This window comes from Suncus etruscus, chromosome 8 (assembly GCF_024139225.1).
Source record: "Suncus etruscus isolate mSunEtr1 chromosome 8, mSunEtr1.pri.cur, whole genome shotgun sequence".
NCBI classification, from domain to species: domain Eukaryota; kingdom Metazoa; phylum Chordata; class Mammalia; order Eulipotyphla; family Soricidae; genus Suncus; species Suncus etruscus.
The window spans coordinates 115,537,167-115,552,817 of NC_064855.1; the positions used below are offsets into that span (position 1 = coordinate 115,537,167).

The window sequence follows — 15,651 nt, forward strand, 5'->3', positions numbered from 1 at the left end:
GGGGGGGGGTGTCTCCTGCTTGCATACTATGCACCCAGCTCTTTGCCAGCTTTTTTTTCCCTGAGGGTGGAAGTACAGATAAAGCTATATTGTGCTATATTGGCTGCTATATTGTGCGGCTTCTGAGAAAGTTAAAAATCAGAATTTCACAGAACGCAGGTGCATCCTAACTTGGCCAGTGAAGTCAGGATGGCCACATCTGGACGAAGGGAGACCATGATGCCGGTCCCAGATGAGCATAATTGGCCCAAACATCCCTCCGTTCCGCTCTCAGTGGCCTTATTTTGCTGCCACTTCTGAGCCCGGGCACAGCTGCTGAGAGGTGTTGGGCATTGTTCTCCATTAATTTTAGGGGCACAGTGCGTGTGTGTTTCTCTAGGGAGCAGGAGTGTAGTGTTTTTTTTGTTTGTTTGGTTTGGTTTTTGTTTTTTTTGTTTTTGTGCCACACCCGGTGACGCTCAGGGGTTACTCCTGGCTATGTGCTCAGAAATCACTCCTGGCTTGGGGGACCATATGGGACACCGGGGAATCGAACTTCGATCCACCCTAGGCTAGCACCGGCAAGGCAGACGCCTTACCCCTTGTACCACCACTCCGGCCCCTGATGTGGATTTTTGTTTCCAAGCATGGGTTGCTGTGGCCAATAGAGTCTCTAAAGTCTTTTTTGTTTTGTTTAGTTTTGTTTTTGAGCCACACCAGGCAATGCTTGGGGGTTACTCCTAGCTGTACTTGGGGAACCATATGGGACGCCATGGATGGAACCCCAGTCATCAGTGTGCAAGGCAAGTTCTCTGGCACCTGTATTGCTCCAGCTTCCATACCCATATATTCTTATTCTCCTAATGTTGACTTTTATAAAGATGTTTATCTCTAGAACAAAATGCTCTGATGCTCTCAGAGGACCCAAGAACCAGATGTCACTTCCTTGAATCCTGTTTGGAACTGTTCTGGTTTATTTCTTAAATGCCTAAAATATTAATGTCATATATTATCAGTGTCACAAATTCAGTTGTCATTTATTATTTTTGTTAGTGAATTTTTCTTCTCCAAGTATCCTTGGTATTCCTTTTTTTTTTTTTTTTTGGGTTTTGGGCCACACCTGGTGATGCTCAGGGATTACTTCTGGCTATGCGCTCAGAAATTGCTCCTGGCTTGGGGAACCATATGGGATGCCGGGAGAATCAAACCTAGGTCTGTCCTAGATTAGCGTTTGCAAGCAGATGCCTTACTGTTAGCGCACTGCTCTAGCCCGTCCTTTGGTATTTCTCTTTCTTTCTTTCTTTCTTTCTTTCTTTCTTTCTTTCTTTCTTTCTTTCTTTCTTTCTTTCTTTCTTTCTTTCTTCTTTCTTCTTTCTTTCTTTTCTTCTTCTTTCTCTTCTTTCTTTTCTTTCTTTTCTTTTTCTTTCTTTCTTTCTTTGGTTGGTTTTTGTTTTTGTGGGTTTTTGTTTTGTTTTGTTTTGTTTTTTGTTTTTGGGTCAACCAACAGTGCTCAGGGTTACTCCTGGCTCTACGCTCAGAAATTGCTCCTGGCAGGCTGGGGGGACCATATGGGATGCCGGGATTCGAGCCACTGTCCTTCTGCATGCAAGGCAAATGCCTTACTTCCATGCTATCTCTCTGGAATCTATCCTTTGGTATTTCTGATAAGTGAGAGCTGCCTAGCAGAAACTCAGGATGGAAAATGTGATTTATTTTTACTATTCCCAAATTCACGTTTTGTTTTGAAGTTTATTTTTGGGGGGACACCCAGTAGTGCTTAGAGGTTATTTCTGGCTCTATTCTTATGAATTACTCCTGTCAGTTCTCTGGGAATCATATAGGGATGCTGGGGATCAAATCCAGGCTGGCCACATGCAAGGCCAAATGCCCTATCTATCACTCTGGCCCCCAAACTCATTTCATTTTGTTGTTCTTGGTTTGGGGCCATACGCAGCGGTGGTTGTTTTTTTTGTTTTTTTTTTTTTATTATTATTACTGGCTCTGTGCTCAGGGATCACTTTTAGCAGTTTTGGGGAACATAAGGTGGCAATGCTGGGGATCAAACCCAGGTCAGCTACAGGCAAGGCAAGTAAGTGCCTTACCCAGCCCCCCCATTTTTCTTTCTCTTTGAACATATTGAGTATCACAATGACCAGCCAGACCTTGGAATATTGTTTACTAACTACTTAGTCTATTCATTAACTGGGAGACAGCAAATAATGAGGAATCTGAAATTTGGTGAGGGCTGGATTGTGGTTTATCAGCAGAGAGCTTGCCTTGCTGGCAGAAGGTCCCTCTCTGGCTACGGTTCCTGGCATCCCCAATCCCCCAACTTTTTTTTTTTTTTTTTTGGTTTTTTTGGGCCACACCCGGCATTGCTCAGGGGTTACTCCTGGCTGTCTGCTCAGAAATAGCTCCTGGTAGGCACGGGGGACCATATGGGACACCGGGATTCAAACCAACCACCTTTGGTCCTGGATCGGCTGCTTGCAAAGCAAACGCCGCTGTGCTATCTCTCCGGGCCCAATCCCCCAACTTTTTTTTTTTTTTTTTTTTTTTTTTTGGTTTTTGGGCCACACCCGGTAACGCTCAGGGGTTACTCCTGGCTATGAGCTCAGAAGTTGCTCCTGGCTTGGGGGACCATATGGGACGCCGGGGGATCGAACTGTGGTCCGTCCAAGGCTAGCGCAGGCACCTTACCTCTTGCGCCACCGCCCGGCCCCATAATCCCCCAACTTTTTAAAGTTTGGGGTTGAAAAGTCTCAGAGTCTCGCCCCCTCCTTCCTGTATGTTTCTTTGAAAAGACACACTACTGTGCAAGTTTATCTGTGTGGGTTTGTTTTGGTTTGGTTGGGGACACTCCCCAGCAGTCTTCTGGGCTCCCTCCTGGCTCTGTACTTGGGACTCACTCCTGGCTGTACTCAGGGGGCTCACTCCAGGCAGGGCTCAGAAGATTCAGCTTCCACAGCTGCCACCACTGGCCAAGCTGTGCTCTGCCACTGTAAGATGCCTGGGAAGAGTTTCCCAAAGTTCTTGTGCTGCTGGTAGGGACCCCAACTTTCTTCGCTTAAATGTCATTTTCTGATTCTGTAATGTGCCTTCTAGTAAGATTCGCTGTTTTCTTTTTTTTTTTTTTTTTTTTTTTTTTTTTTTTTTTTTTTTTTTTTGTGGTTTTTGGGTCACACCCGGCAGTGCTCAGGGGTTATTCCTGGCTCCAGGCTCAGAAATTGCTCCTGGCAGGCACGGGAGGACCATATATGGGACGCCGGGATTCGAACCGATGACCCTCCTGCATGAGAGGCAAACGCCTTACCTCCATGCTATCTCTCCGGCCCCAAGATTCGCTGTTTTCATTTATCTTTGGGGGGGAAAAAGACATTCTGGGTTAAACTTAGAGATAGACTGGAATAGTAGCTGGGGTAGTAGGGTGGGTGGGGTGTTGTATTTCCCCTGAAGGGAAGATATCTTGAGCACCCCACCCTGGTTCCATGGAGGTTGAAGGTTCCAGAGTCTCAAGGAGAAACAAGGTTGGTTGGTTGGCCTTTGGGTGTCTGGACCCAGGGTTAGTCCCCAGACTAAAGAACCAGAACCAAGTAACTTAGTTTCTCCTCAGAGCAAGTACGGAGGGCACAACCCTAATAGAAGATTTCCAGTGGGTTTCCATTGAGTTCCAGTAGTTTCCATTCAGTTCTGGTAAGTTACAATGAGTTCCAGTAGATTGCAGTGGGTTCCAGTGAGTTATGTTAAGACCCTAGTGAGTTCCAAAGGATTCCAGTGTATTCCAGTGAGTTCTGGTCATAAGTCCCAGTGGATTCCAGTGAATTCTGGTAGGTTCCAATGAATTTCAGTGTGTTCTAGTAGGTTCCACTGGATTCCAGTGAATTCTGGTGGGTCCTAGTAAGAGACAAGCCCCAGCACTGTGTCACTAGGCAGCTGAGGCCTAGAAGCCTCATTATTCAGTGCTTCCTCTTTCAGACTGCTTTATTTCAGACCCTGAGAAACTCTTCAGTCATTGTTGTGCCCAAAGGAATATAAGGATCTCATACTGTGATCCTTCACTAGGCTTGAGCTCTTGAGTTCTTGGTGACCAGAGGCATTAGGGAGCAATAACAGAACAGAGAAGACACCACTTGTTCATCTGTGTGGCTGCCTCAGCCTCTCCCAAAGCTCACTTAGCATCCTCACCCCTGACCCCTGGACATTTTTTTCCATGAAGGCAACTTCTTGCCCAACCACCCATCTGCAGGGCCCCTCCTCAGGGTGGCCCCTTACTTCAGTCACCCCCATGGATGGACCCCATGAATGTGACTCAACTCCTCCCCAACTGTTCAGTTAGTCAGTTAGTCATCTATAGTGTCCGTGGGACACTCACAGTGAGGGAGGACTAGATGAGGTGACGCCAACGGCCCTGTCAGACACTTGGTCCGTGGCCCCCCACAGAGCACCTCCTCTCTCTTCTCTGAGCATGTCTGAGTTTTGAGGGGTTCAAAGGTAAGTGAGACAGGATCTTTGCCCTCCAGGGCTTCGAGTCACAGTGAGCCTGCCAGGAGCAATTTCTGAGCATAGAGCCAGGAGTAACCCCTGAGCACTGCTGGGTGTGACCCAAAAACTAAAAAAAAAAAAAAAAAAAAAAAACAAACCAAACCAACCAACCAACAAACAAAAACTAAAGGAATCAAATAAAAAAATCGGAGGCAAAGATTTACCTTCCCTCCCCCATTATTTTCTGAGTTGAATGAACAGTTTCTACTACTTTATACTTTATTTTGTTTTTTTGGGTCACACCCAGCAGCACTCAGGGGTCACTCCTGGCTCTACGCTCAGAAATAGCTGCCAGCAGGCTCGAGGGACCATATGGGACTCCAGGATTCGAACCACCGTCCTTCTGCATGCAAGGCAAAGCTCTATCTCCATGCTCTCCGGCCCTCCTTTATATATTTTTTTTCCTTTTGTTTAAAACATGAAGTTGGGGCTGAGAGGGCGTTGGCCTTGCACATGGTGGACTTGGGCACCCTGTATCATATCAAGAGTGATCCCTGTGTGCAAGTAAACTCCGGAGTAAGTAAACCCCAGAGTACAGCTGGCTGTAGCCTCCAAATGAACAAAACAATCATGGTTCCCCCTTTTGGCAGGGGAGGGAGATTAGTCTTGGCCCATTGCGCTCCCTTGCTTTCTCTGGTAGCGGGCAGAGAGACTGTAAAGGCGGAGTCTCAAACAAACGTCTGTGGAGAGCTTCCTCAGGACTTCTGCTGTTTTCCAGGGAGCCTTCACTTTCCAAGGAAGCATGATCGACATGCCGCTGCTGAGGCAGGCCCGCAACATCGTCACACTCGCCACAGCCGTCAAGGGAAAGTGACCTGTGTTCCTGCCGCTAGGCACCAGGTGGGTGGACAGACAGACAGACACAGAGTCTACCGGGCCAGTGTGTAGACAGATAGGATGTCTACAGGGCTGGGGTAGACTGACAGACAGAGTCTATGGGGCCATGGGTGGACAGAAAGACACAGTGTTCTTGTGGCCAGTGGATGGACAGACAGACACAATATTCATGGAGTCAGGAGGGAATGAACAAATAGATACAGCGTCCATGAGGTCAGTGGATGGACAGTGTCCATGGGGCCATGGGTGGACCAGACAGACACAGTGTTCATGGGGGCCAGTGGGTGGGACTGATACAATATTTATGGGGCCAAGATAGGCAGACAGAGGCCATGAGGCCATGGATGGACAGACAGACACAGCATCTCTGGGGTCAATGGGTGGATAGACAGTGTCATGGAGCCATGGTCGATAGATAGACTGTTCATGGGGCCAGTGGGTAGATAGACAGACAACATTCATGGGGCCAAGGTGGCAGGCAGATAGCGTCCATGGGGCCATGATGGACAGGCAGACACAGCATTCATGGGCCAGTGGATGGACAGACAGACACATTGTCCATGAGCACACTGGAACCTTCTCCTTCTTCAACTCCTCAGCATAAGAATTTGCTTTTGTCATTTCATTAGCCAGCTGGCTTCTCTCAAAATCAACATTCCTTTTTTGTTTGAATTTTGGGGCTACACCCGACAATATGCTGTGCTTATCCCTAGTTCTGGACTTGGGTCACTCCTGGTGGTGCTCAGAAGACCATAAAGGGTGCCTAGGATTGAATGGGGGTTGGCCATGCTCAAGGCAAGTGCCCTCCCACTGTCCTACTGCTCCAGCTCCAGGACAAGCCTTTTAATAAAATAATAATTCAAAGCCCAGAGCAATAGTACAGCAGGTGGTGGGGTATTTGCCTTACACACAGCCAACCTAAGTGCCTTCCTCAGTATTTCATAAGGTTCCCCAGTGGTCCTCCCAGAGTGATCCCTAAGCACAGAGCCAGGAATAAGCCTTGAGCACCATCAAGTATGGTCATTTTCTGCCCTTTAAACCATTCTGTTGGGGCCGGAGAGATAGCACAGCAATAGGGAATTTGCCTTGCATGCAGCCTACCCAGGATGGACAGTGATTCAAATTCCAGCATCCCGTATGCCTGCCAGATGCAATTTCTGAGTGCAGAGCCAGGAGTAACCCTTGAGTGCCGCCAGGTGTGACCCAGAAACCAAAAAGATAAATAAATAAAAAATAAAACCATTGTGTTTAATAGAGCAGGAGTGCCTTGGCCTTCTATTATTAGCTCCGCAGACAAACACAACACCAGGAAATCTTTAGAGCTCTTCACTGATGTCCATTCAATGCTGTAACTAAACTCCTCTTCTTGATGTTTTTACATAATTTTGAGCCAGTGATTCTTCAGGGATCGAGCCTGAAGAGGCCCTGCCAACTATGTTCTGACTTCCAGATTTTGTAGCATGTTTGATCAGTTACTGTTAAACCAACAAGCTAGCTTACCCTGGCATCCTTTTTTGGTAGGAGGAAAATGTTTTTATTTCCCCATATTTTTTGTTAATACTAGTGGTAATATCAGACCATCTGAGCCTCATTTACTTTAAATGATTCACTTGAGATCTACAGAGAAGTTAATTTTTTAAGGGGCTAAAATAATACTTTTCTTTTAATGTAAATGATTTACACTAAATTCATGCATCTCATGGGAACTCAATAAAGATTTATTGAATTCGGGCCTGGAGAGATAGCACGGCGGCGTTTGCCTCGCAAGCAGCCGATCCAGGACCTAAGGTGGTTGGTTCGAATCCCGGTGTCCCATATGGTCCCCCGTGCCTGTCAGGAGCTATTTCTGAGCAGATAGCCAGGAGTAACCCCTGAGCAATGCCGGGTGTGGCCCAAAAACCAAAAAAAAAAAAAAAAAAAAAGATTTATTGAATTCAAAAATATTTATATATCACAATGATGATTATTCCATGGAGAGTCCAAAGTAATCAGCTTACAGGGGTCCTCAAACTTTTTAAACAGGGGGCCAGTTCACTGTCCCTCAAACCATTGGAGGGTCTGACAATAGTAAAAACAAAATTTATGAATGAATTCTTATGCACGCTGCATATATCTTATTTTGCAATGAAGAAACAAAACAGATACAAATACAATATGTGGCCCGCGGGCCATAGTTTGAGGACCACTGAAAGACAACAAAAATTGTGTGGAACCTGCCAGCTAAGTGTCCTATTGTCTTATAAAGATGTCTCTTAAAGATCAATCTTGCACATGGTTGACCTGGGTTCAATCACCAGCACCTCATTTGGTTCCCCCTCATGCTGCCAAGAGTGATCTCTGAATGCAGAGCCAGGAGTATCACAGGAGCATTACTGGGTTTGTCCCCCACAATTTTTTTAAATCTAAAAATGAAAATTCAAAACAGACTGTTATTCATACTCTTCCCTACACACACATACAGTATAAGTACTCTTCTTGGGAAGGTTCTCATCCTGAGTGAATTATTATTATTATTAGCTAACCAATGTGTGGGGCTTGAGTGATAGAACAGCATGTTAGGGGGGTTGCCTTACACACAGCCAACCCTGGTTTAATCCCTGGCATCCATACGGTCCCCTCAAGCACTGCCAGGAGTAATTCCTGAATGCAGAGCCAGGAGTAACCCCTGAGCACTGCTGGGTATGGCTCCAAAACTAAACCAAACAAAACCAAATCAATGTGCAGGAAGTGTGGAAAACCAATTTGCCTTGCACGAAGCCAACCGAGGTTCAATTCCTGGTTCCCATATGGTCCCATAAACACCACCAAGAGGGATCCCTAAGTGCAGAGCCAGGAGTAAGCCCTGAGCACAGCCAGGTGTGGCCCAAACACTAAGTAATTAAATAAATATGCCAACACAGGCCCCTCCTTCCTTCAACTTTGTATTCCCTATGTAACTGTTTGTTATAGATCTCATTTCTCTTACACACACACACACACACACACACACACACACACACACACACACACACACCAACAGTACATGTGCTGCTGGGATGGGGGTCGCCCACAATAAACTTGTCGAGAGCCTGGGACACAATGCTCGTGGCTGGGCATATGGTCCCCAGAGATTTGCATCCTATTAGCACCGGGCGACGGGGTCTGATGGTGGTGTGGTTAACGGGCTTAGCGAGGCCGCTCTGAAGAGGTTAACCCAGCTTGTAGGAAGGGTAAATAAACATAACAAGCGGCCATTCTTCCCCATTCAGACCCCGGCTCGTCCACCGAAGGCTCAAGGGTATTGAAGCTTCCGAGGATCAGCTTGTGTTTGCCAGAGGACGCCAATGAAATTGGAAACACCAACAATCAGAGATTTTGTTTCTCCTCCTCATTAAATCATGAGCTTTTGTGCGGCGGCTCCAGACGACTGTTCTTTCAGAAATTAGCAGAAAGGGAAGTTGGAAACGCCGCACCAACCTTTTCATGACCTACCAGCAGCCTTCGGCAACCCTTAGACCAACGCGGCGGGGAAGGCTGTTCTGTTGATTTAAATTTGTAAATAGAAAACAGTTGTGTGTGTGTGTGTGTGTGTGTGTGTGTGTGTGCTTTAATGTTCATTATCACCTCCTCCCCCTGAGGCTTTTTTCGTGGAGTCCCCCTCCAACAGGTCCCCCAGGAAGGCCAGATCCTAGGTAAGCTACCACCCTCACTCCACCTCAATCCATATGCACATGAAGAAAGGGCTGAGCCAGATCTGCAGAGGGAAACTAGAAGTTTCCTCCCGAGACACCACTGACAGTTCCATAAACCTGGGAATTGGAATGGAGTGGGCTGCCTGAGGCTCTGCTGTCACCCCATTTTTGTGCATCTATCTCTGCAGCCCCCAGTTGAGACCCTATTCTGGCACCCCAAGGGGCTGGAAGAAGGAAGATGGACTCTGGGCCTATCTGGCCTCAGAACTGCCCTGAAGAAGCGGCCAGCTGATAGGGGACCCTCTGCATGGAACAAGGGAACCTTCTCTCATTTAACCTGTCCCAGGCCAGCCGCCTCACCAAGCCCCACATGGGCAGAGCCTGTCTTAGACCCAGGAAGCCTTAGAAGAAAGTTTCAGGGGCTGAGGTCTAGCCCTCTGGCAAGCTCCGGAACAGTCAGGCAAACCCAGAGGCTCCAAGAAGGAGCAGTTCAGATGCAGGGACCTTGGAGCAGTGCTGGCTCCAGGACCCCGCCTTCCAGACTGGTCAACTTTTAGCTCAGGCCACACAAACCCCAGTGGAAGCATCCCTAAGTGTATCCATCTGTCATCAGCCTGGGGTCCTGGGGTCCCAAGGCAGCAGTCCTGCTAGAGCCCATCCCAAAACCAGAAATCTTTTTTTTTAATTTTTGTGCTCACACATGGCAGTGCTCAGGGGTCACTCCTGGCCCTGCGCTCAGAAATTGCTCCTGGCTTGGGGGACCATGAGGGATGCCGGGGTGTCGAATTGAGGTCTGTCCTAGGCTAGCACATGCAAGGCAGTAGCCTTACGCCCTGCGCCACTGCTTCAGCCCCTCTTATTTTTTCTTTTTTTGGGGGGGCCACAACCAACTGTGCTCGGGGGTTATTCCTAGCTCTGCGCTCATAAATTAATCCTGGCTAGGGTCGGAGAGATAGTATGAAGGTAAGGCGTTTGTCTTGCATGCAGAAGGACGGTGGTTCAAATTCCGGCATCACATATGGTTCCCCGAGCCTGCCAGGAGTGATTTCTGAGCATAGAGCCAGGAGTAACCTCTGAGCACTGCCGGGTGTGACCCAAAAACCAAAAAAGAAAAAAAGAAAAAGTTACTCCTGGCAAGCAGGCTTGGGGGACCATATGGGATGCTGGGGATCGAACCAGGGTCAGCCGTGTGCAAAACAAATGCCCTCCTCACTGTGCTATCACTCTGGCCCATCTCCGTTCTTGAAGCAAAAAGTCCAGGTAGTGTTTGTAGGGAAGGAAAGAATCACCCCAACTTCACCAGCAGTGTATCTTGGACAGAAGCTGGGGGGGAGAGAAAGAAAGGGGGAGCTGGGTAGGGTAAGAGCCCCTTCTCTGTGTCCAGCTGACCCCCAGGACCTTCTCAGGGAGGAAGGGCTTCAATCCCACCTGTTTCTCTTTTGTGTCAAGCTAGCTTATCACAAGCCCTAAGGTCTGCACTAGTCTCTCTCTCTCTCTCTCTCTCTCTCTCTCTCTCTCTCTCTCTCTCTCTCTCTCTCTTTCTCTCTCTCTCTCTCTCTCTCCTCTCTCTTTCTCTCTCTCTCTCTCCTCTCTCACACACACAAACACACACAGAGCCACCGTTATTCATTCATTCTTGGGGGCTAAATTATGAGCAACACTATTAAAACATTATCAGAACTAATGAGAAACAATTACTTAGAAAATGAGCTGGGACAAGATTGTTCCGGCGACATCCAGGGCAGGGCCGTAGATTAGTTTAATAAATCACTGGGTCCAAGGCCACGCTGCAAAGCCGGGAAGATGAAATTGAGTCTGTTTTGGGTGGGGTGGGGGGGAAGCTTGCATAATTTTTTCATTAATCTCAATAGGACCCCGTGTGGTGTAGATTGTTTTATTCCCCTAATACCTTGCCTGAAGGGGGGCAGTAATGTCTTCATTGTTTTACTGAGGTCTTAATGAGTGCGTGTGACAACCTCATTTTCATGTAGAAAAGGGTCTGTCGCACCCACGCATGGGTTTGAGGGAGACTCCTGGGCAGCCTGAAGTGGGAGTTGTGAAGTTCCCGGGTACCTGGATGGTCCCCCAGCACTACAGTTCTTTCCTCCCAGGCCAGCTTGTCCCACCCAACCCTGGTTTGAATCTGAAAGGGGAATGGGGTGCATTTTCCCAGGGGTCAAAGAAACAGACCCCGGCCCAGCTCTGTGCAATATTCCTGTGACTAAAATCACCAGCGACTTAGTGGACTTTCTAGTGAAAATTGCATTTTGCAATCAAGTTTTTGAGAAAAGAGGGAAGAAATAAAGTTGCCTTTTAATCTGTGGAATAATAATCTTTTCTGGTTTCCTTTGGTCTGGGAAAACGCTACGTTCTTTTCTTTCGGGGTTTGAGGTTTTGTTTGTTTGTTTTTTGTTTGTGTGTCTGTTTTAAGCTCTAGAACTGACGGCACCAACCTGGTGGTGTCTGCGTTCCTTCTTGTTGAGGCAGCAGAGCCCCGCTTTTGGACAGAGTTTTGGGCGCGCCAGACTCTGGGCGGTGGGATTTAAGGAGGGCGCATCTTGTAGCCCCTAAACCCTCCTCTCCCCGAGACTCTGCAACCCAAGACCCGCAACCCAAGACCCCGGGTGAGAGTATGTCTAGTGCCGACCCTGACTTTTCCATGATGAGATCTCGGTCTGTTTGCGTGGTGGGGGGCGGCCAAAGAAAAGGGAACCCCTACCCTAAATAAACCCTGAGCCCCGCACCTGGCGAGGGAACCTGGTGGCGCGTGGGCTGAAATCCCAGCCATCATCTAACTCCTTTCCAATAATCGATGTAAATGACCCGAGACTGGGGGAAAGTTCTACTGAGAACTCGAGCAGCGCTTCCCAGCAGACTTTCACAACCCTGCACCCACGTTTGGCTTTCCAAAAGCTTGAGTTTCATTACTTTTTTTTTATTTTATTTTATTTTAACGCTGAAGGCATTAGCATTTGCAAAAACTATTCACGATGGAGTTTCAGGCATGCACTGCTCCGAATGCACAATCCCTTCCACCGATATTTTTTCAATGTAATTTGGGGGGACTGTGCAATGTACGCTCATGCCTCTTTTTTCTGCTTTGTGGCATTATTATCATTGTCATTTATTATTATTATTATTTTGCATCGTAAGACGCAGGATCAATTGTCACCATTGGGGTTTTCTTCCAAGGGAATGATCATGGCAAACCCCCCTGAAAGAGCAAACCCCCCTGAAAGAACAAACCCCCCTGAAAGAGCGTGCGCCTCTGGGTCCCCAACCAGGCGCACGAAACCCGCATCTCCCCGGGTCCTGCGCGCGGCAAAGGGCTCGCTCCGGGCACCCCGTCCGGGCGGCGGCAGCGAGTCCGGGACCCCGGGGCCCCGCTGCAATGGTGGCAGATCAAAGGCAGCCCCGTGTCCCCGCAGAGCCCGGGACAATCCCGCGCTTTTGTGCACGGTTGCTAGGAGCCCGCGAAAGTAGGGGGAAGTGTGGAGAGCGTGGTAATCAGACTCGTTACAGTTATAACAAAAAAAAAAAAAACCGCCTCTCTTGGGGGACTGGGGATGGGGGGGGGCAGCACCCGACACGCACCCACCCATACGCACAGACCCCCATATCCCTGGGCCCGCGCGCCCACAAGGCTGGGTTTGCTGTTTATTTAAATTGGGCGTTAGAAAAGAATTTTTCAAAATGAGACTTTTTCCATCGCAGATGCTTTCCTAGCTGAAAAGGAATTTGGGGGATTTTGTTTTGAACATAGAAGTCACCCCCAAGCCAGTTTCTCTCTTCTTCGATCCAGCGAGGATCATCGTCAAAAAAAGGAGAACAAAACGTACCCAAAGCATAGCCCTGAGATTCAATGCAACTTTGGGTCGTTGATTCATTCAACAAACTGGAATTAGTTACAAGGACCAGGTTCAAGCCACTAGCAGGTTGGAAAGTTCCGAAACTAGATTTTTTTTTCTTTTCATCACATCCCAGTGATGCTCAGGGATTGTTATAGCCGGCTTTGCGCTCAGGACTCACTCCTGGAGGTACTGGGGTCGGGGGCATATGGAATGCTAGGGTTCGAACCCTGGGTCAGATCAGCCATGTCCACAGCAAGCACCTGACCCCGCTGTCCTATCACTCCAGCCCCACAGACACTTTTCTTTTCAGCTCAAAATGCCTTTCTGTGAAATCACGGGGGCATACAGCCACAGAAGCAGGCAGAAAACTGGACAGAAGGACATACCGTGGACTCCCAGAGATGTTTCTGGAACACCTCACACATAGCCCTGCTCTGCCAGGAGTGAGTTTGTTCAGTTCCCATCTTGTGCTGAGGCCTGGGGCCTATCTGACACGGGAGCTGAGTGAGCACAGACACAGGCCATCAAAAAAGCTTCTCCAAGTCTTCCATTCCTGGTTGTGTGGACATAGCTCAACAGAATTGCTGTTGCCTCACACCCAGCCAACTCCCAACTCCTTACTTCCATCTTCCTCCCTCCTGTGGGATCTGTGTGTTCAAGACCTGAATGTTTTCAGAACTGGAAGACCCTGATTGAAGGCCAGAAAGAGCACAAAATTCTGGCTGTTGTCATCTGTCCGTCAGAGAACCCTGCCTCTCTCCCTCGGTAGACAAAGAGAACTGGGTCCATCCGGGGCCCAGAAGGAACTTCCCAGAATCCCTCACTCCACACATGAAGAGTTGCTCTGTTGAAAACTATCTTCTTTATTTTTTTTGTTTTTGTTTTGAGGTCAGGGGTTACTCCTGGCTCTGTGCTCAGAAATGACTCCTAGAAGGATAAATAGAGAATGCTATCACTGATATGTGGTATTTAGAATACATATAACTGCGTGAAGAAATGCAATGGTCTAAATGGGAGTTGTCTCAAACACCCTTGGCCCCAGAGTATAGCGAGGAGAAGGAAAGAAACTGAGTGGGAGAAACACAAATATGCCAAGCAGTCTCAGGTGTATTGTTGGTATTAAAAAAAGGACAGAACAGGGCCCGGAGAGATAGCACAGCGGCGTTTGCCTTGCAAGCAGCCGATCCAGGACCAAAGGTGGTTGGTTCGAATCCCGGTGTCCCATATGGTCCCCCGTGCCTGCCAGGAGCTATTTCTGAGCAGACAGCCAGGAGTAACCCCTGAGCACCGCTGGGTGTGGCCCAAAAACCAAAAAAAAAAAAAAAAAAAAAAAAGGACAGAACTAAAAAATAATAATAATAATAATAATAATAAAAAGGACAGAACTAACTATCCACGCCCAAGGCAACAACACCCAAGCCTTAGCAGTCTACACTTAAAATGGGCCTATTTTACTGGCAGGCTGGAAGGTAGGGGAAGGTGATATGAGGTGTACTTTGGGAATATCGGTGGAGGGACATGGACACTGTTGGGGGAATTAACCCTGATTCATTGTGTGTCTGAAACTCAACTATGAAGGACTCTGTAGACCACAATGATTTCAATAAATTTAAATTAAAAAGAAAAGAAAAAGGAAAAAGGGAAGAAAAAGAAATTATTCCTGGCAGGCTGGAGGACCATATGGGATGCCAGGGATTGAACCCAACTCAGCCACATGCAAAGCAAAATGCCTTACCCGCTGTGTTATCTCCCAGGCCCCATTTATTTTTGTTTTTAGGACACACCTGGCTATGCTCCGGGGTTACTCCTAGCTCTGCAGTCAAGAATTATATCAAAAAACAAAACAAAAAAATGGGGCCGGTGAGATGGCGCTAGAGGTAAGGTGTCTGCCTTGCAAGTGCTAGCCAAGGAAGGACCACGGTTCGATTCCCCGGCGTCCCATATGGTCCCCCCCAAGCCAGGGGCAATTTCTGAGCGCTTAGCCAGGAGTAACCCCTGAGCATCAAATGGGTGTGGCCCCCCCAAAAAAAGAATTATATCCGCCTAGCTCTGAGGACACTATGGGAGGGCAGGGATCGAACCCAGGTTGGTGTCATGCAAAGCAAGTCCCCTACATGCTGTACTATCTCTCTGGCCTTTGTGTGCCATCTTTTGAAAAAGAAATCTCATGCCAATTCCATCGTGGTTTGGGAGGTGTTTGGGGTAAGAACCATGGCCAGTTCTCAGGCCTTACTGTTCCTTGACTCTGTGCTCGGGGATCATGCCTAGCAGTGTCCCGGGGACCATGAGTTAACCACATACAAGGCACTTTAACCCTATACTGTCTCCTGACCTCTTTATCATGAGTTAATTTTTTTTTCCAGCTAGAGCCAAAGAGAGAGTCCAGAGGTTAAGGCCACTGCCTTGCATGAAGCTAGCCCAAGTCGGATTCCCCAGCACTACACATGGTCCCCAGAGCACAGAGCAGGGAGCCAGTCCTGAGCATCACTGGGTGGTGAACAACAACAAAAATGTGCAAAAATAAATAAAGCCAGTGACAGAATGGTGAGTAGGGGCTTCCCTTGCGCACGGCTAACTGTGGAGCTCCAGCATCTCAGCCATAACAACGACAAAAAGAAACAAATAAAATAATCAGCTCAAAGGAATCCTGTAAAAAAACAAACTGGATTTAGGGGTGAGAGGGGTGCAGGCTTATGGAAGGTTCAGACCTAAGATGGGTTTGGCTCGGTTGGGCCGGATTTTTTTTTGGGGGGGGGCCACACCCAGCAGTG

At 47.9% G+C, this 15,651-nt stretch overlaps 1 protein-coding gene across 1 annotated transcript in view; it reads left to right on the plus strand.

Moving 5' to 3' along the window:
* CLYBL (citramalyl-CoA lyase) overlaps positions 1-5,355 on the plus strand; it is a 160,070-nt gene extending 154,715 nt beyond the window's left edge. Inside the window, 1 exon segment of the mRNA XM_049778524.1 lies at positions 5,240-5,355. Within this exon segment, the coding sequence (XP_049634481.1) occupies positions 5,240-5,335 (96 nt within the window). The 3' untranslated portion in view covers positions 5,336-5,355.
* Positions 5,356-15,651: the final 10,296 nt, after the last annotated feature.